The sequence below is a fragment of the Panthera leo genome, chromosome B4 (assembly GCF_018350215.1).
Source record: "Panthera leo isolate Ple1 chromosome B4, P.leo_Ple1_pat1.1, whole genome shotgun sequence".
NCBI lineage: Eukaryota > Metazoa > Chordata > Mammalia > Carnivora > Felidae > Panthera > Panthera leo.
Window position 1 is genome coordinate 140,525,950 of NC_056685.1, and position 21,091 is coordinate 140,547,040.

General features: G+C 63.2%; 1 protein-coding gene across 6 annotated transcripts in view; it reads right to left on the bottom strand.

Moving 5' to 3' along the window:
• Positions 1-834: 834 nt before the first annotated feature.
• Positions 835-21,091, bottom strand: part of BRD1 (bromodomain containing 1) — a 42,729-nt gene continuing 22,472 nt past the window's right edge. The window contains exons 4-13 of one of the 6 annotated variants that reach the window (XM_042948150.1): positions 20,084-20,215; positions 19,702-19,830; positions 18,940-19,252; positions 16,933-17,193; positions 11,164-11,661; positions 4,630-4,765; positions 4,159-4,286; positions 3,605-3,714; positions 3,162-3,316; positions 835-2,017 (exon numbers count right to left, since the gene is read on the bottom strand). In XM_042948150.1, the coding sequence (XP_042804084.1) occupies positions 1,834-2,017; positions 3,162-3,316; positions 3,605-3,714; positions 4,159-4,286; positions 4,630-4,765; positions 11,164-11,661; positions 16,933-17,193; positions 18,940-19,252; positions 19,702-19,830; positions 20,084-20,215 (2,046 nt within the window). In that variant the 3' untranslated portion in view covers positions 835-1,833. Of the gene's footprint in view, positions 2,018-3,161; positions 3,317-3,604; positions 3,715-4,158; positions 4,287-4,629; positions 4,766-11,163; positions 11,662-16,932; positions 17,194-18,939; positions 19,253-19,701; positions 19,831-20,083; positions 20,216-21,091 lie in introns of those variants that run through there. The other 5 variants (XM_042948152.1, XM_042948149.1, XM_042948151.1 and 2 more) reach the window with 5 other exon arrangements.

Genomic DNA, 21,091 nt, shown 5'->3' on the forward strand with positions numbered 1-21,091 from the left:
ACCATCTGCCCTCCTCCCTGACACCCCTGCAGCCTGTCCCAGGTGACCGGCCAGGCGCCAGGAGGCAAGAGTCCCTCCAGGAGATGCCACTAAGAAAAAGCTCCCTCTGCTCAGACTCAGGGACCTCCAGCATGACTGGGACCGGGAACAGGACCGGAACCGGGACCGGGACCGGGACCAGGACCGGAACCCGGATCAGAACCAGGACCAAGATCAGGACTGGAACAAGGACCAGAACCGGGACCGGAACCAGGACCAGGATCGGGACCAGCGGGCCCGGGGGGGGGGGGGGGGTGGGGTGGGAGGAGGTAGTACAGAGCAGTCACTCCAGGCCACCAGCCACCATCACCAGTGGGAGTTCTGGGGCAAACCCCAGCTCCTAACTCGACGGCAGACCCGGCCCTTCCCCGACCGCAGCCTGGGCCTTGTCCACAGCGACACCCCCCCCCGCCCCCCGACAGGCTCTCCACAAGGGCCGGTGGTCCTGGGGGAGCCGCTGCTGGTAGAAAGCGTCTGTCAGACACAGGACAAGACTATCAAAGGAAGACATTTTATTTTTTCAAGTTTCTATGGAGATGTTACAAACAATGGAGACTGAAGGGGGGCGGGGCGGGGGGAAGACATTTAAAAATTTTAAACTACCAGTTTAAAATAAAAATATGATTAGATAAAATAATAAATAATGCCATCCATGACAATTTTAAGATGAAGGCATGTCACGTGCCTCAATGAGGTGGCCGGGGACAGGCTGCTGGGACCCTGACCCTCACCTGGCCTCCGGGCTGCAAGCCCGCCCCGGCATCCTAGCGATGGAGGAATGAAATGGCCACACCATCCAAATCTTGACTTTATTTTTTAATATAAAAACTGCATTTTTGGAAACCCACCCTACCTTTTCCCCTAACATAATGCTTTACCTCTTAAAAATAAAAATAAAGTACTAATTCTATATACATCACATGTACCATACAAAAATGTATCCAAAGTTTCTATTGCTACCAAAGTGTTCTAAATTAAAACAAGTTACAGAAAGCCCCTCATTGTAAACAAAAGATTACAAGTTACAAAATCAAAGAACACACAGCCAGAGTCATTTACACGACAACCAACACATCCTGCTCCCAAAGCAAGTCGAATCTGTATGTGCCTGTATAAAAATGCATATCAATATACTTTTGCAAATTTATTTTTCATTATAAAGCAAATGAATACACTTTCTACAATAAATAACCCGCTGGAGGCACACCCGTGGAACGCTGGGGCAGACGGGCGGAGGTGGCGGACGAGGACGGTGAGGACATGGGGGAGGGGCGGGGGGGGTGGTAAGCGCCTGCCCCAGCCCCCACAGGGGGGGCGGAGTGTTTTTGGTGATTTGCAAGTGATGTACACAGCATAAATCTATTCTCCACCTCTTTCCACAAAGTACCATTCAAAATAATGTCATTTTCTTTCTTAAAATACACATTTGTCATTGTAAATTTACATCCCGTCTTATTAAATAGTGGTACTCCGTGTAAAGAGTATGATTTACAAAATTATTAAACATTCAAAAGTCTTTAAAAAAAAGCTACAGATCAAAGAAAGTGACGCAGGTGCAGCCTCCGGCGTGACCCGTGCCGGGCACGGGAGGAGCTCAGCAGACGCGCCCGCGCCATTCACAGAGCGCCCAGACGGGGACGGTTTCACAGAGAACTTGGAAATAAAACCTGCCCTCCCCGGGGAGGGGGAATTAAAGAACCAGGCCTAGAGATCAGAATAAGTTAAGTCTGGAACAATATACACGCATATACAGCTTATCCACACTATGGACAAGGCCACGGGAAGGCGGGCAGGTCAGTCGATGTCGCTGAGGTCGCTGGTGGGCTCCCCGTGCACACGGCTCAGGTGGCTCATCGCGCGGTCGAAGGCGACCCTCACGGCCTTCCTGATGCTGGAGTTTCTCCCCTCCATCATTTTCAGTTTGTCTATGGTCTCATCCATGCCGAGGGGGACCATTTTGGACTTGGGGAGCCATTGCCTTTTGAAAAGAGAAAAGCCGGAGTGGCCGGAGCCGTCCGCACGGCTACCCGGACGCACTTGACACGATGCCCTGGCAGCTCCGAGCCCCCAGTGGGGAAGAGCAGCCGACGTCAGGCGCTCAGCGGCCAAGGGAGGGAAGAGAGGCTCGTGCCCCGGAACCCGCGCCCCCCCCCCCCCCCCAGGGCGCGGCCCCATCGGCCAGCCCTCACGGGCCAAGGACAGGGGCACGGCCCAACCTCCTGCCAACCCCGGGAGAGTCCGGGGGACTCGGGGAAGGCGTGAAAATCAAGTCGTCCCCATCAAGTCGTCCCCACCTCTCATCCACAACACTCCCCACAGGGCCACTGGATCCTGGAGGCTGGCGGGAGACAGGCGCCACCCAGCAGCCTTCCACGCCTTCCCTGAGTGGCCACCGAGGGTCACGCGCAGGAACGCTGACGCACGCACACGCTGCAGGTGCACGCACGGAGTGGGGGTGGGCAGGGGGCCCGGCCGCGGGGCAGCCGACGGGCCTCGGACCAGACAAGGCAGGCACAGGCCTCCACGGGGTCTGATCGGGAGCGCGGCACGGGGCAGAGAGACACGGGGCGCGGAGCGCGGTGGCCGCGCGTGGCCGCACACACCCGACCCAGCCGTACTCACCAGCGCCGGGGGTGCCCGGGGCGCTGGGAAGGCCCGCGCCCCGCCACCGGGCCCCCACGGCCACCCACACCGGGTAGCCCTGCTTCGGGCACCGCAGGGGCCGCGGTCCTGGGGGCAGAGAGCCTACGCCGGGGTCACCGGGGGCCCCTCATCAGCACAGCAAGCTTTCAGACCGAGAAACGGGGACACGGGCCACGCGCACCTCGTGAGCGCTCGGGGGGCAGCACCGGAACCCGGGACCGTCGGGGTCTGAACCAGGGAGGGCCTCCAGGCAGCGCGCTGGGGTCCGGAGCCCACACCCCACAGCAGCATGGGGACCCACACACACAAGAGGCGAAGAGACCGGGCCGGGCCGGCGGCAGAACCCCACGGGCCCGGCTATTCGCACGCGGCTCCGTGAGAGGCTCACAGGCGGAGGGGGACGGCCCCCCGTGGCCTCCGCACACCACACGCGCCCCACGGCCTGTGAGCCAGCTCGGCACCCGGGCACCCGCACTCACCAGCTTCTCTTGTTGTCAAAAAAGAGAACGAGGAACAGCCTCTCGTCAGCCTTGGTCTGCATGTGCTCGCCGACCTTCAGCACGTCCAGCGGTGGGGCCGGGATGGTGACCCCGTTGTGGTGGCCGGGCACGCGCGGCATCTTGGGGTCGATGATCTGCCGAGGGAGGACACGTGTGGGTCACGTTTGAGAGCCCCCCACCGTGCCCCCGGAGCTCTCTCCCCAGGCTCCGACTCGAGGTGGGTTCTGAAGCAGCTCTCCCAACACCAACGCCCTGTGCGGGCGGGCTCTCGGCGGGCGCTCACGGGACACCTGTCCCACGAGGGCAGCGGGACAGCCCCGGACCTGGGACAAAGGCCACACCGCTCGGTGCCCCGGCTCCCCAGAGGGCGGCCCCACGGACCCCCACACCCAAACCCCACGCCCTGCAACCCCGAGGCTCACCAGGGCCGGATACGAGGGGTAGCCGCTGCACTTGGCCCACACGACTTTCAGAGGCTCGAGAACAGAGGCCGCGGCGTCGGAGGAAATCCACATGCTCTTCTGACCGACCTCTGGGCAGAGAGAACGGGCGCCGTGAGGGACCTGCCGGCCCGACCGCGGCCCGGGGCTGCCTCCTGCAGTGAGAGCTCCCCCCACACTGACAAGCCAGCACCAGCCCGTCCTCGGTGCTCCTCTAGGTGCTGCAATTGGGGGAGCCACCCCGCCCCGCAAGGTCCCACATCCGGCTGCAATTGACAGGCGAGCCTCACGTCGGGTGCGGGTGGCCTGCACAGAGGAATGGAGCATTCCACACAAAAAATGACAAACCGCGGGATGAAACTCTCGCTGTCCCCCTGTGACCGCTGTCCCCGTCGGGGGCGGGGGAAGGGGCGTCTCGCACAGACACCCCGGGATGGAGGCCCAGGGAGTGGGGGAGCCGGAGCCCTCCCGGCAGAACGGCCCCCACACCACGGCCACCTCGCGGAGACGCGGACACGGAGGGCAGGCGGGCTCACCTGCGGCGATCCTGGCCGCCTTGGCGTAGTTCCCGTTCTCGATGCAGGAGATCAGCTCGCTGCGGTCCTCTAGCGTGTGTCTGCGCACCAGAGCGGGCTTGCCCCGGCCGCACTTGGGCACGCTGAAGCTTTGGGAACAAGAGTGGAGCAGGGTCACAAAGCTTTGCCCCTTCCCCTCCCTCCGGCGGCGGCCCCGGAGCCGGGCCCTGCAGAAGCCGGGCCGAGGGCCCCACGGCGACCCACACGGGGCCCCGGTTACAAAGAGGTGTCCACGGGGCGGACGGGCAGGGCCGCGCTCGCCACCCTTCTGGTAAGGGAAGACTTCGGGAGGGAAAGACAGAATAAACGTCACCACAGGCTGAAAATCGATTAATTTCCTCTGTGGTTGCACTTCCTATTTCTGGTGAAGAGGCACAGGGCAGTCCCCCAGGGACGGGGCGGGTGGGAGCGGGCCCCCCAAGCCGTGCCCACCTGGAGTCACAGAGAGGGCTGCTGCTGGACGAGATGCTGGACTCCGAGGCGCAGCGTCGTCGGGGCGCAGCTCTCCTCCCCGGGGCGCCCCCCAGCTCCTGCTCACTCCGTGCGCCCCCAAAGCCATTGGTGAGACCTGCAACACAGGCACGCGGGCCCCCGAGCTCAGCACCCCGGGGCCCACGACGCGCCACAGCTCTCCCCGTCTGCGGGCCCACGGCGGTTCTTCCCTGACCCCCCGGCCCCGCGGCGCCGACGACACGGGACACACACGAGTGCTTCGCAGCACATCTCGCTCGGCGCTCAGAGCAGCCCGGTCTGAGGGTGGTGCTCTTCCCAGGAAACGAAACGTCCGACAGGCCCCGCAGAGCGAAGAGCGTGCGGTGACTCCTCCCCAGACCCGCAGACTCGCCTGACCGGCCCCCGCCGCGGGGGGACCGGCCCCTCCCGGGGCAGTGACGCCACCACCAAGAGCGGGTTCATTCGCGGGCGCGTCGCCAGGAACACAGGAACCTCAAACACCCGAGACCCTCCAAAGCAGAAATCGCGCTCTCTTTAGCCGGGGCCGCCCTCGTCCCAAAGCACCGCAGCTACTAGCATGCGGTGGGGGGGGGCGCGCGACCCAGGGCCGAGGCCACACGTCCGGGCTTCCTTCCCACAGCCCACGGGAGCGAACAGAACCCGTCGACTCACGATCTGGGAAGTGTCTGAAACTCAAGGCACGTCTCAGAGTCCAACCACTTCCTCCAAAAGAGCCCCGCCTCACGTCGGGCAACAGAAGGCGTCTGTCCACGCGCCCGCCCTCGACGCCGGGATGGGACGGGGTGGTGACGGGGAGCCGGGCCGCCCCCTCCGCGTCCCACAACCAGACAGTCGTGCACGTTTCTTTCCCCAAATAGAATCCCGTTCCCACACTTAAAAAAATTTAAACCCAGTTCTTTAGAAGTTGAGGCCAGATTACAGGATTTTCTCATCTGCCTCACGTGCTTCTCTGTGTTTTCTCAGTGACAAAAACACATGTTAAACGAGGGCAACGAACCAACTCTGACGGTGGCTAAGAAATGAAAACGCGAGCAGTGGCTGAGCGCGGCGGCTGCTCACAGACTGAAGCCACGTCTCCCTGAAGTAAATTCATCAGACATCTCGCTCCACTTGTTAGACTCAACAGCACCCGCTTTAAAGAAAACTTACTATTTTTCACTCGTAAATCTAATTCACATTTTCCTAGCAGAAACTGTGGTCGGCTGGGGGTGCCACACTCACTTGTGGAATTTGGACATCCGTGGGCCCGTAAAATGCAGCAGGTGAGCAGATGGCCCAGGGCCGAGAGCCGGTTCCAGCCACACTCGCCAGCAGGCCGGGGGACCAGAAAGAGGTACAGCGACCCCCAGGGTCCCCCAAGGCCAAGAGGTCTCAGGAGACGCAGAAGGCGGCAGGTCCCCAAGAGCAGACAGACCCCAACTCGGAGGCAGGCAAGTCAGAGACAGCCCGCCCAAGCCAGACACGCCGACAGAAGGAGGGAGCCCGGGGTGCAGGATCCAGGTCCGAGAGAAGGGGCAGCAGTCCGGAAGGCGCGTGTCCAGCACCCAGAACCAGCGAGGCTACGAGGACGCAGCCTGCGCCCTCAGGGGAAGCCCAAGGACGGCACCGACTGGACTGGCCGGTGCAGACACACCCTGTGGCAACCAGCAGGCTCGGCCGCAAGGCCACACCTCTCGCAGCATCAACTTGGAGCTGAGGCCTAGTGGTTCTCGATGGCCTCACTCCGCGTCTAAACCCCCTCAGCCTTCTAGGGGCAGCTTCGCTTAGCCGGCAAAGCCGAGCCTTTCCGAGCAGAGCTGGCGGGGGGAGGGGGGGGGGGGGGAGCGGGGCCCGGAGGAGACCAGGTGCGCCAGGAAGAGTCCTGCAGGGGGCCTCTTCCTGTCCTGCCGTGATCGCTCGGAAAAGCGAGAGGACGAGCAGGCGGCACCCAGAGCGCACCTGGCAAAGGTCCGACTAAGGCCGGGAGCCCGAGCAGCGGCAGCCACGGCCAAGGACGCCCGGCACCCACGGAACCAAACCACGGAACCTGGCACCTGCACAGCATGCCTGGCGAGAGCCAGCTGAAGCCACTCTCCCCACGCGCCGCTAAGGGGGAGAGATGAAAACGCGGCTCAGTGCTCGGTCTGAGAAACCAGAGAACGACCACGTCTCCCCCGACTTCCCTCAGGATTTAGGAGGACACGCACATCCACGGTGACTAGTTCCTACACACGGTTCTTCCCGGTGCCCAGGAAACGTCACCGAACACCCGCTAAACGGCAGGCACCACAGACAGACCCAAAGCAGCAGGCCTCACGGTGGCCGGGGCGCCCCGACGCCTCCCTGCCCCCTCACTGGCCTCGACAGGCCGACAGGCTCCCTGTGCAAACAGACTCCTCCTGCCGGCTGCGGCCCAGGGAGCCCACCGGCCCCGCCCTGGAGACCCTGCAAGGACTTGCAATGACATCAGGTTCTGGGGGTCAGCACAGAGACGGGCCCACGGATCACGTGCAAACAGCAGGCATCCGTACGGCGCCTGGGCCCCAGCCTAAAACCTACTTTTAACAAAACTGTTTCGACAAGAAGTAATTTTTTCAATGGCGTAAGTCAAACTGGTACACCACAAAAACCAAACTGAAAGACAGGTGGCCATCTGGAGGAGGCCAGTGCCCCCGGAGCACCCGGGCCTCATGAGGACCTCTTAGGAGGCAAAAGACACGCTGACCTTCCCTCTCCGCCCCACAGGCACCACACCCCGAGCCAGGGGGGCCCTGGCCCAGCCGCTCCCCACCCAGTCGAGGCCTTCCCAGGGGACCCCTGGGCTGGGCCGCGTGGCGAGGGGGGGCCCCAGGGGCCTCCTGAGACAGCCGACCAGCAGTGCCAGAAGCAAAGCCCTACAGAAAGCTTCCTGAGGCCGCGAGCTCTGCCGTGAAAGGCTCACATCAGCCAGGTGGCAAGAAGCCGCTGGCGGCTCCCCCGGTGAGAGGCAGCCGAGACCCACACCTGCCACAGCCTCGCTGCTCCGTAAGGAACCTTCCGGCCGGCACCCGGTGAGAGGCCGAGCAAGCAGGGTGGGCCGCACTCGCTGCTGTCCACTACAGGCCGTGCAGCGTAGACACCAGTGATCTCCCCGCCACCACCCAGGCTACCGCCTGGCTCCCCAAACAGGACGATCGGGGATGCGACGCAGGACCGGCCTCAGAGGCCGGGTGGGCACGGTGACCGCACTGGGCCTCCTCAAGTGCTGGGGCCATCCGTTAACCTGTTTCTACGTCTTTATCCTCACTACCGGCGACAGAACTGCATTTCTGTGCATTTCTCAACCTTTCCGTGAAAACACGGCAGATAAGATGCCAACCACCCTGCTTCTGCCTAGACCAACTCCTCGAAGGCACAGCCGCGGCAGGGGAAGCTCCCACAGGACACCTCCAGGCCCCACGGGCAGGACTCCCGCTCGCTGCAGCAGCAGTGGGCACGGTGACCAGAGACCGAGCTGCCCAGCTCGCTCAATTCTCCCTGAGGGCCGACCAGCCGGAAGGAAGGGAAAGAGAGAGCGAGGGGAGGGGGGAGGCCGGGTAGAAACCCAGAAAAGAAAGATGCTAACGAGCGAAGGAGGCTTCACACACCCTCCAGCTGGGCCGCGCGCCTCGCACAGGGTTCCTTCCTGCGCCCGTGCCCGGCCCGAGACCCCCGGTCCTTCTGGGCCGGTACTGTGCCTGCCGAAGGCGGGATCGGAATCTCTGTCCATGTAAGTCATCGGCAGGTGCCGCAGGCGAAGTACCCTGCCCCGCGGCCGCCCTTGGCATCGTTCACACCTACCCACGGGGCCGGGACGGGCAGGGAGGCGTCCCTGCCAGCTGCAGCCAGCTCCAGGAGGGGCACCGGGCGGCTCCTCCCGGGGCGTCTGGCTCGGACTTACAGGAGGGGGTGGGCAGGGTGGGGCACATCTCCTCCACGTGTTGGTGTTTGGGCTTTTGTTTGGAAAAAGGCTGAACCGACGCTTCCAGCTCCTCCACAAGAGTTAAGCGACACACAAGGGTGCAGCGATCTTTCTGCGTTCCAAAATGACCGCTTAGCAGAACTCCGTCCGAGGTGAACAAGAGAAAGTGATTAGGGTCCAAAGAGTGAGCTACCCAGCGTGTTAGTAGTTAGAGTGAGAACCTGGAAAACAGCGAAAAAGCCATTTAGTCTGACCGGGGGCGCCGCCCTGAGCAGCCGAGGAGGAACGCGACTCCCTCTCGGTCTCTCTGCGTCCCTGTCTCTGTGTCTCTCTCCTGGACTGTCTGTCTCTCCTTGTCTCCGTCTCTCTCCGTCTCTGTGTCTGTTTCTTTGACTGTTTTTTGTCTCTGTGTCTCTCCCTGTCTCGTCTGTCTCTCCTTGTCCCTCAGTCTCTCTCTCTCCTTGACTCTGTCCCTCTCTCTGTCTCTCCCACGCACACACACACCACGTGCACACAGCGGGAGTCTCGGGAGCAGAGACCAGAAGCAGGAAAGTGCCGGCCCGGAAGCCCGTTCTGGGAATCACAGAAGCGTCAGGGAAGAAGGAAGCGGGGGACGGAGCGCAGGCCCCAGGCGACGTGGCACCGGAAGAGCGGAGTCGGGGGCTCTAACCCCGGCCCGCGGCGCCGCCCACAGCTCAAGAGCAGGGAGCCCCGGGGGGGGGGGGGGGGGGCCGAGTGTCTCCAAACGAAGGGATCTGTGTTCACTCTAACTCGGAAATCTTGCGGCGTGCTGTGGGACGCCAGAAGAACCCCTACAAGGCAGAGCGCACGGATGAATCTTTGGGAAAATCACAAGGTTCGGAACAGTTCGAGTCCTCAGATGGCGGAGAGCGCCGCTCGGAGCGAGCGATCCGGGGCGCGCAGAGAGCGCGGAGGCGGAGGTGAGGTGGAGCCAGAAATGGGAGCCGGATGCGCAGCGTCAGGCCCGCGTGCGGAGCAGGTCCTGGTGCTACTAAGACTCCCGGGCCGCACGGGAGGGCGACAGGGCTCATCCCGCGTCCACCGTATCTACTGCCAGTCTGGAACAAGAAAGCAAACACCCCCGTGTCAGTCAGGCTCCGGACCGCGGCCGGCTCGCGGACGCTCCTGCGGGAGCCGCGGCAGCGCCAGAAACCTGCGGGGCCCCGCTCAGAGGCCGGCCGGCGGAAGGAGGGGCGCTCCGCGCCGGTGCCCGCGAAGCCCCCGGCAGCGCGGCCGCGGCGGGACCCGCCTGGCACACGAGGGCGGCCGCGGGGCCCCCGCGGACCACCCCCCCGACGGCGCGCCCGATCGGCAGCTCAGCCCCGGGCCCGGCGCGCTCCCGGCTCGCCTCCTCGCGCCGCGACCGGACCCCGGTGCCCACCCCCCCCCACCCCCCCCCGCACCGCACCGCACGCGGGAGACGAGCTCCGTCCGCCGTCCACGAAGCCCCCGCGCGGCCGCACGTCGCTCAGAAACAAAACAGGCTTTGACAAATTATTTTCAAAGGACCGGCTCGGTATCCACCCATCCAAATACAAGCACGTGAACGCAGAATTTCTATAAAATTAGTTAAAGGTGCAATCGAGATAGAACTTACAAACCATCACTCGGGCAACAAAAAGAATTCAACCGTGCGCCACGGAGCAGGAAGCGCGACCCCCGCCCGCACCAGAAACCACGCTGACGCTCGGGCGGCCGAAGGCGCTCCCGCGTCTCGATGTGACGGGTGGACCAGCACGCACCGCAGGCCTCGGTCCGCGGCGAGAGCCCAGAGGACAGGCACGTCCAGTCCCACCTCCGGGAAGAGGCGACAGAGGCACAGCCAGCGTCCTCGCGCGACGCAAGGGTGACAGCGGTCTAGCGGAACTGGCGGGGCCTCCTCGGCTTTCATCTGGAGGGGACACGGAGGCTGTGCCAGAACACAGGCCGCCTCCCTCCAACCCAGCACAGGGGAGACCCCGAAAGAGCCACTACCGCGGCACGTGAGCGGGAACCTCCCGGTGAATTCGACAAATTGAAGTTGCAAAAGCTCAGCAGTGACGCGACCTCGCGTCATTTCCGCAGACAGCGGTCCTCCCCCTCCACGCGCCCACAGAGCCACAGAACAGTGAGAAACGTCACCACGTGCTTTGAGCAACTGCCCAAAGGGGCGCCTGGAGCCCACGGGCAGGCCCCTCGCAGCCCCGGGCGCGCGCCACCGGCACCCCCCGCGCACGTCCCTCCGGGCGGGCTCCGTGAGCCAGACGCCGCCGCGCACGCACCATCGGGTTCCCGGGGTGCACGGGGCGTGCAACGCGACCACGCCGGGCCGCCCCCGCCCCGCCCCGCCCCCCCCCCCCCCCCCCCCCCCCCCCCCCCCCCCCCCCCCCCCCCCCCCCCCCCCCCCCCCCCCGGCCAGCCCGTGACGGCGCCACCCTGGAGGACGCTGCGGCGTCTGGCTTCTCGTCTGGGGATAAAGAGGCCCCTGGACGGTCGGCTGCGAACGAGGGCCCAGCCGCTCCGCGACACCCTGGGGGAGAGAAGGCGGCGCCGTGGCGCTCCGTGGCATTTACCTGTGTCCAGGCGCTTTCCCGGGGACCCCTCCTCCACCTCGGAGTCGCCGCAGGTGCTCCGCGACCTTTTTCTTGGCTGCAGAAGAGTCTCCAACCTCGGAAGGACTACAGACAAAAAGGTTTTGGTCCCTAGCTGAGGAGAAGTTGGCTGGGTTTCAGTGTTCTTGGCAGACTTTGGGGGGCTTACACTTTTCGATTTGCAGAAGAGAACAGAAGTGCGTCTGTTTACATCGCTTGATGGCTCCGCCACCGCGGAGGCCGCCGCCGCCGGCGCATCGCCACTACTGGCGAGGGTGGGCTCTGGAGGGTGTCCGATTACCAGTGCGCTCTGAGTGCAAGTGCTATGTGATTCATTATCAAATGTGACTCTTTTGAATAGTTTACTCTGCTCTGGGTTCAGTTCTACTGGTTTGAGGGTTGGTGGTTCTGAATTAGTCTCCGAGTTTGAAGGAAGAGGTAATGCATCTGATGGTTCAAGTTTAGGGGGAGATTTATCTCCTGAAAAAATTATAAATAAAGTGATTTTTGAAAACTGATAATTATAAGATCTATTATAAAACTTACTACAAATGTGAAGTCCACCAAAACACTAATTCAATTAGGAAACAAAGCATCACACGTACTGGCTGCAAGCAGTGAAGGGCCCGTCGGGTCACACTGTGTGCGCTTCCCTAACACCAAAGACTGCGGTGGCCTGGCGCCCGGGTCCGGGTGCGCAGGTGTAGAAAGCTCCTCTCTGAAAACAACTGTGAACGACTCCGTCACATATGTCGACAGTAACACATCATTCGAGTTCATGACAATTTCTGCGACCAACAATTCACTTACCTTGAGGAAGAAAAACAGTTCACTCAACTAGGGAGTCTAACGCGGCATTCCCACACAGTCCTGACCTGGGTCACGCGGTCAGCAAACAGGAGGACACGAGCGTGTCCGTGTGATTTCTGACCGGGGTGTCCTAAGTCGATGATAAACCCATCTGACGAGTGGCGAGTGGCTGTGAACGGCTCAGGGAAGCAGGAAAACCCGCACTCAGCTCTCCAGATCCTTCACCCTCTATGCCACGTTCTGCCATGTTCTACTCTGGGCAGTTTTTCTAGAATCTGACTTTAAAACTAAGAAGTCTTTAGAAGATGACTATTTTAGCCTCATTTAAAAGGCTTCTTGACGCTACCGACATAAACACAAGAAGCCTGAAAAGCCCAGAGAACACGACTTCATCACCTGGCCCTGGGAGGTCGGTCTGCTGGCCACCAGGGCCCGGAGAGGAGGCCCTCCGGCGGCGGCGAGGCAGGCTGGCCGGCAAGGGCACAGCCTCTAGGACCAGCCGCTGCCTGGGGCTACAACCAAGAATAACAATTCATACGACCTAAGTCGATATATTATCACTAGGTATAGTTTTTATTTCGTTGAACCTGCAAACTGCCCCAAGGCCACTTGAAAAAATACAAGTCAGTACATCCAATCCAGTCATCCTGAAAACGGGAAGCTACTAAGTTCCGCTTCCGTCTCAGAGCAAACGTTTTGAGAATCCTCCCTTAACAATGTGACAGGTGCCTCAGCTCTGCGGGGCCACTCGAAGCTTGCCGGGCACGTCACAGGTGACCCAAACACCACGGGAGCGTGTCCTCAGCAGAAAGCCGTATTAAGGGTCCGTGGCCGCACCGCTGCCCAGCAAACCGCGAGGCACGCTGGCGTGAAGTGAGAGCCTTCCTGCTCGTCACTTCAAAGTCACCAACAGGTTTAGGCAAACAGCATTTACAAACCCCCCACCCGCAGGGGGCGCTCAGCAAACGGGACCCGCATGGCACAAAGAGCTGCTCCGGGAAAGCTGCTCCCACAACCGGGAGCCGGGGCGGGGCACTCTCACGAGGAGCCTCGGCCACCCCTTCCCCGCGCACCGCCTCGGCTCACCCGCCACCTCCCGTCCCCGCCTCCAGCCTCTCCTGGGGCCCGCACACCAGGCCCCGTCCTGACCCTGCACCAGAGCACCTGCCCCCTCCCTGCGGCCGATGTCCTCGGCGACACCAGGCGGTGACCGCTAGAGGCCGAGGGAGCGTCGTCCCTCGCCAGGCTCTCCGGGCCCCTCTTCACGAGCCATCTCCACGCTACCAGTTGGGACTCCCATCCTGGCTCAGGCCCCCGGCCTGCCTGCTCCTGCCTGGGCAGCACCACCCCAAGTGCCCACGTCCCTGCCAGGCACACAGGGGCCCTGGACCGCCGAGGTCACCCACCCCTTCTCCAGCCTCTCGTGCTAGGCCCATACTGGGCGTTCTCCTGCCCTCGCGTCCCTCGCCAGGAGCAAAGGTCGAGGCCTCATCAGAAGGGCCTCCCTACCCCTCCTTCTACCCAAAGGCAGCCTGGGGCACAGCCATGACCACTCTGCTTGTCCATCGTCCCTGCTCTGCGGTCGGCCTGGGCAGCTCACTGGAAGCATCTCTGGGGTATGAACGGGGCGGGCGGAGGGGGCCAGGGGTCAAGGGCTACTCAGATGACCAGGTACAAACACCGCCACCTCCAGCTGCGAGACCCAGGTGGGTCGCTGAGCCCCTGAGCCTCACTTTCCTCATCTGTACGGTGAGACAGAAGACAGCACCGGTGCCTGGTGAACCCCACGGCACCCCATCAGCCAACACCCTGCGCTGCCCGGCCCTTCAGAGGCGGCATCCCAGTCAGGACCCTGAGCAGAAACCATACTGGAGTTCGTAACAAGTACGAACGTGGGGCACCTGGGGGGGTGCCCAGTCAGGTAAGCGTCCGACTCTTGATTTCAGTTCAGGCCATGAGCTCCCGGTTCGTGAACTGGAGCCCTGTGTCAGGCTCTGTGCTGAGATTCTCTCTCTCTCGTGCTCTCTCTCAAAATGAATAAACAAACTTTTGAAAAAATAACAAATACGAATGTTCTCACGAAAGCTCACGGGCTGCTAAGAATTGTATCATCTTACTGCATCTGAGAGATGCTCAATTACCTTCTAGAATGAACTCTATCCACCTCTCCGTTTGTAAACCTAAGCGACCACTCATTCACAACACAACGGCTCCCCGTTCAGGACGCCTACTTGAAACTAGCTACTCCGGAAAAATCAGCAAAAACGCAGTTACGTCTGCAAGACCAGCTGTTCCCCGGCAACACCGACCGAACGCGTCTGCATCGAAGCCACGGGAAGCTCGGGAAGACTCCAGTGTGAAGCATCGGCCGCTTCCGACCCACAACCGCGCGCCGCCTGACCAGCACCCCTGCCTCAGGCTTCCTCCGCTCGCGATCCCAGAGGGAGAAAGCGAAAGACACAACACCGCAGACCAAGGGAGACCTCTCGTAAACGCGACGGGGCCCTCGCACGCTCCAGTGTCACTCGTGTAGGGAAAGCAGGGCCCCGCAAAGCGCAACCCCGCGGCCGAGCAGAACCCCGGCTGCATCTTCGGGAAGAGAGAAAGGCACGGCCTTGGCCCGTGACGACAGAGCTCAAAGTACGGCCTAGATCCCAGTGACGGGACACGAGAGCCCCGGTCGGCGGCTCGGTGACAGCGCCCTGAGCCCTGCCAGCCCCACAGCTCGTCCTCCCAAAGCCACGGTCTTCACTGCTCTGCACCCAGCCAGTCACCTGGAACCAGACTCCGGGTAGAAGCGGGCCAAGCGCCCCGAGCAGCTCACGAGCCCACCGGCGCCTTGACGGGGCCTGCGGCGGGGACGGGGCCCACCCAGCTGCGCCATCGGCACGGAGAGCCGAGGCCGGGGCTCTGGCCCCAAAACGGGGGGTGGGAGGAAGGGCTACGCCCCCGGGGACTCCCTTCAGAGGGGGCGCCTCGGCGGGCCCGACCCAGGCACGACCCCCGCCCAGTTACGACGCAGACCGCGTCCTGAGGTGTGCGGATGCCACCGACGTCCCGCACCTGGTCTCTCGGAAGACGCTTGCTTCTGGCCTCACGGGAAGGATGGCGAGCTGCCCTCTACCCCCGCTCACGGTGTCTGCCCTGCCCGTCTTCTCCAACTTCCGCGGGAGGACCCCCCCACCCCCGTCCAGAGGCCCTGCTGCTTCCTCAGGGCCTCCCTGAAGGCGGCCTCGTCCTCCCCAGCACCCTTCCCCCCAGCCACGAGGGAGACACCCTTTCTGCGTGTTTACGCACTTTTAACAAGAGACCTGATGCTCCACACGGATTCCAGGCCGTCTTTTGTTAGACCTCACCGCCGTCTTCCTTCAGAATGACCCCGGCACCACAGAGCAGCAAACGTGGGCTGCAGTGGGGGGCGCCCGCCCGGCGGGGACCCCGAGCCGTGCACCGAGACGGCCGGACGACCGGGGAAGACACCGCGTCCGGACCAGCCCTCCCGACGACCGTGAATGACCGGTCGACCAGCTTTCCCCCAACTCACTCTGTTCAGGGCAAGTAACGTGCCAAGAGTGGTTTTTCCACGACGAGCGAAAGAGCAGCTCAGCCGGAGCGCCTGTCGGGCAGCGGGAGGGGGTGGACAGAAGGGAGGAAGACACACACCCCACTGCAGGCCTAATGACTGCGGCTGCCCTGACCCCCAAGGGCAATGTGGGTGCCGACGGGGCGGGGGGGGGGGGGGCAAAGCCCCTGCGAGCAAGTGCTCAGACCTGTCCTTCCTTCCCCGGCGAAGAACGCGGCCCCTCCTCTCGTCCCCCACAAGGGAGGACCGAGAGCCTGCATCTGTCACTCGGGGGGCCCAGGCCAAGGCCCTGTGAGCGGAAACAAACCAGGCCTGGTGTGAGGGGAAGCCGCACAAGTCTCAGCTGTGCGCACAAGCGGCCACTCCCAGGAGAAAGAGGAGCTCGAGGGCCGGAGCCGCCCCGCGGGGCAGCGCCACAGGGGGACCGGGTCAGGTTCAGGGGGACGGAAGGTCACCACCAACGGCCCCCTCCTGGGACTGGCTGCACGCGGGGCCGCCCCCGCCGACAGACGCCCACGGCCCGCGTAAGCCCTTTTCCCACGAGCCAACTAGAACAACTTCGCGCGCCTGTCCCGCTGCTCTTGCGGTCCGAGTTTGGACGCGCCGAGAGAAAGCTCGGACTCTGAGCCGAACCGCCAGCAGCCGGTGTGAGATCTCACTGCGCCTTCCCTTCCGGGACACCGAACGGGGCGGACTCTACGATCAGGAGAGCGCAGGACAGCGAGGAGCTGCTTCTAGCAGGTTCCACCAGGTTCCAGGTGCTCAAACCACTGACAGCGCGTGTCCCGAGCACAAGGCCCGCCACCTACAGCCACCGGGGCGGAGGTTCACGCGAGCACCGGGGCGGGGGGGACGCGCTTCTTCCCAACTACTTCCTATCCACGGACCCGTCCCCAGTGTCCAGCTCCTCTCCCGGACGTAGGCCCCAGTTAAGGTCGCCAGCTGTCACCGCTGGGGGTGTGACACGTCGGAGGCCCACCAGGCAGCTCCAGGTCAGCTCCCCGCTCCCTGGCGACGGCGTGTGCGTCACCGTCCACCCTGTGGACGCCAGAGGGGAGGATTCACGTGACAGTGGCATCACGGCCCTCTCGGGAGCTGCTACGACCAACGAAAACAGCCATCGCTCTTGTCACAGAAGCCACGTCTACCCTACGACCATTCTGGGGGGCGTACGAGGCCTAGACCACCGTTTCTAAATAGTCTTTCAGCAACGAGTTGGAAAAAGAGGGCTTATTCTGGGTCTTCAACTTTGTGACCACCTAAAGGCCGAGATGCAGCACGGTGGCACCGACTGTGACAGGAAACCAGCCCGGTGGGGACCCCGGGCAGGGAGGGACGGACACCGAGCGTGTGCTTACCTTCCTCCCCCGTCTCCTGCCCCAGCTGAGCACTTTCCTCTTCAAAGCTTCCAATACCTGATTCCGCGGGCGGGGGCTGGCTGTGCTGCTGGCTCAGCTTGTTCCGAAGGACCGCGATCTCCTTTTTCAGGAGCTTGGCCCGCTTGCTCCGAGACCCGCTGGACTTCATGGCGCACGTGAGGTCCAGCTTGTCCAGCAGCTCCCTCAGCTGCTCCTCTAGGACCATGTGGGCCCTGTTGGCTGGGTTCAGCAACCTGTCCACTGAAGTCGAAGGACACCCCGTCAGTCATCGGCTACCGGTGCCCCCCGAGACCACCTCGCCAGCACAGGCCCTGCCCGCGGGGCGCCCCACGAGCCCCTCCACGCTCACTCCAAACCCGCGACGGGCACTGCCACAGGGAGACCAGCTTTCACCCCGTGGCTGTCCGGACTCCCCCGGAGGAAAGCTCGCACGCCTGTGGCTGGCCGGCCAGGCACACAGGGCCACAGTGCGCGGAAGGAGGGCTAGCGCCTCTCCCGGCGCGCGCCCGAACCACGCTGTCTGGTGAAGACCGGTGGAAGAGGCCCACCAGGGCCGCCCCCAAGGGAGGCGGGCTCCGCTGACCACAAGCCCGGGGCCACCCGTGCAGACTCTGTTTGGCCACCGCAGCTCCTGTCTGAGCTCACCTCTGGACCCAGACCGCCGTGTGGCTCTACTAAAACTGGGCCACGCCATACGCTGGTAGTTTTCCATTTCGGGCACGTTTACTACAAAAATCCCTAGGGTTCTTGGTTTCAACAAAACGACAAAACTTATGAAGCACAAAATTACCTTAGATCAGTGAAAGGTGGCCAAGAAAGAAACCACTCTTTAGATCTAAGATAAAACGGGGAGCGAGAGGGAGACAGAAGCCACGGCACAACCACCAGGAGCAAGCGGCACCTTCCTCCACAAACAAGTGTTGCTAAAGTATCTGTGCTTTTCACGAAGTAACGAGACACCGGTACCGTGAAATAAATACGTAAGGAAGCCTGAAGCACAACAAGCCGGCTTGCAGCCCTGCTGTCTCCAGCACCACTTCACAAATGACAGAGCCTCAAAACCATTCACGTAAACAAAAATCACGTCCTTTGAAGCCCTAAAGATAATGGCCTGGCCTGTGGGCGTCGGCACGGCGTGAAATCGGCCGCTGCCCAAGCAGACTGGATGTGACGTGCATCCCGCTAGCTCGGCCATCTCCCCGCACGAACGCTGAGGAGACACATTAGGACTTCTCAGCCATGAACTTACCCCTAGTGAAACCTGACTGTCAGACTTTTGCTGAGGAAACACCAGTCACCCACTCGCCCGTCTCCTCAAAGACCCGATCCGCGGCAGCCTGCGAGCCCCTTCTTATTCCAGGGAGGTGGCCTAGCGGCTGCGGCGTGGTGGCCAGAGCAAGGCACAGGGACCAGCCCCCGTCCCCAAGGACGGGAACAAGTGAACAGACAGACCACCGTGCCGCACCTGGGCCACACGCCCGCGCTCGGAAGCCCGCGCGGCCGGAGTCCAGCGGGCTCGGCACACGGCCACTCCTGAGGCCTTTCCTCAGCCACAGGCATCCTCGGAAGCAGACTGGGGCCCGCCCAGGGTGCAAACCCCAGCTGACCTGCTTCTCGGCCTGTAGCAGGCAGACCTAGGCTGTCCCCACTGCCCACACGGGTCCCTCTAGGTTCCCGAAACGTGCCCGCTGGGAACAGAAAGGTGCTAGGCGTGCAAAATACACAGCACGTGGTAAAGACAAAGTAAACGCCCGTGAAAAATATGCTCGGCAATTTTTACGTGGATGGCGTGCTAAAAGCACGGTACTTCGGGAGTGCTGGGTTAAAAACACGTCTAGGAAGTCAATTCCTTCCCCTCCTCACAAGGCCACTAGCAAACGTGCAGTACGCGTGCGGCCCGCGCGCTAGCCCCGCCGGGCCTCGCGGACACAGCCTGCGGGGAAGGACACTCGCCCGCCTGCGCCCACGCCCGGGGCTGGTGCTTACCGTCTTCCCAGGAGAAAGGCCGCCGAGGGGCCGCAGCAGGCCGCTCGGGCAGGTGCATCCCCGAGGCCTCCTCGAAGCCGATGCTGTCGGCCTGGCGCCTGGCCTGCCTCAGAACAACACCGCCCTGATCGCGCAGCCTCACGGCGGCTCTATAAAACACCGTGTCCTTGGCATTGTACTTCATGCAGTTATCTACAATGAGATTAAAATCCTCCTCAAACTCAGTGAGGTGTCTATACCCTTGAGCTTCTAACCGTTTCCTCATTGTGGCAAAGTCCATGGGATGTTTAATGTGATCCAAATAATCTGGTACCTAATTTCAGGGAGGAAAAATAATCGTTTACAAACAAAGAAGGACGCTTATTCATCCTACACAAGCAATACACCCGCCACGTAACACACGAGACACGCGCACGCACACGCGCACGGCCCTGGGGACTCTCGCACCCCCGGGGGCGGCGCCGACAGGCGCCACGTACAGACCCCACGTCCCGCCAGGGGCCCCGCTCACTCAAGCTCCTTAAACCCAACACACGGCAACCGGCGCGCTCATCTGCGCGGACAGCCGCCAACCGGCTGCTGCCCGGCTGCTCGCTGAGAGGCGACTTTCACCTCTCGTTTTCACTGTCTTAACGAGACAGAGCTTAAACCCACGTCCAGTAGAAACCGACGCCTAGCGGCTGAGCAGGCTAACGCGCTACCTAGGGAACGGGTACCGGAGAAGCCGCGGGGCGACCCCGACGCCGGCGCGTGAGCACCCACCTCCTTCAGGCTCACCGGCTGGGCGAATATCCGAGCCGGGTCCTTCTCCTGCAGCTGGTCCAGCACGGAGCGCAGCAGCACCGTGAGCGGCGTCAGCCGCAGCTCCAGGGCCATCTGCTCTACCTTCACCTGCGAACACGGCCCGCGGTCACGCGGTCGCGCGGTCACGCGGTCGCGCTCCCCGCACCGCCCGCCGGGGAAGGCCGCGCCCCACCCCCCACCGCGGCCTCTCCCCAGGCGCGCCCCGCGCGGTGCCCCCCCCCCCCCCCCCCCCCCCCCCCCCCCCCCGCCTCCAGGCTGGGGGCCGACGCCCCCCCTCGCCCCGCCGCCCGGAAGCCCTCACGCTGCCCGCGGGGACCCTGCGAGGGGCGCCGGGCCTCACCTGCTCCCGCTTGAGCTTCTCCCGCTTGCGCAGGAGCTCGATCAGCAGCCGCGCGCGCTCCAGGTCGTGCCGCAGCCGCTGCCAGTACTTCAGCTTCTCTTTGGCAGCTTGAATCTCCTCGTCGTTTTCTCTCTGAGGAAATTAACCGGAAGTCGGCCTCAGACCCTCCCGGGGGGAGCCGCCGACCGTGCCGGCCCCGCGAGCCGGCCGGGGCGCCCACCCAGCGCGGACTCGCCCCGCGGGGCGCCACGGGGTCTCCGCGGGCCAAAGGGGCGTCTGCCGGCCCCGCTGGGCCAGGGGGAGACCCCGCGCGCGCGCGCGCACGGACACGGGCATCCCGACCCCGGCACCGGAGCAGGGGTCATGGGAAACCGGGAGTGGCCGGGACAGCCCGGGGAGCAGAGCCCGGGGCCGAGACTGCTGCAGGGGAGTGGGGGGGCGCCCACGCCCAACGGCTCTGAAACCGGCGGCCCGTGGTCGCCACTCGGTGCTTCCTTGGAGGAACACACGTGCCACCCACCTCAGACGACCATCCCTACTCCGGCGTCTTCAAACACAGAAACGCCACCTCCAAAACGCAAAGAGGTGGAAGGCGGCAGACAGCACACCGACGGCAGCCCTGCCCGGCGCACCTCCGACCGCAGCGCCAGGAAGAAACGCTCGGGCTACGACAGCAGACAGGGCCACCAGTGAGCAGGCCCGTGGCAGCCGAGGACGTCCCCGTGACGGCCAGAGAGGACTTCCCCGCACGGGGGGTGGGGGGACACGCCACCTCCAGAAAGTTACAACCCAAGGCCCCCCGTGCTCCCATCCAAGTGTCCCTCACTGCCTGGCCCGGCGCCGGGCCCTCCTCCAGGCTCCCCCGCAGCCCACCCTTCCCTCCCTGTCCCTCGAGGTCTGCCCAGGCCGAGGGGCCACCGTCTGCTCCTGCGGCGGCCTCCTGTCCTCACCTACAGACCCCACCTTCCACCGCGGCACACGGCGAGCACCACCACGTGCCAGGAGCTG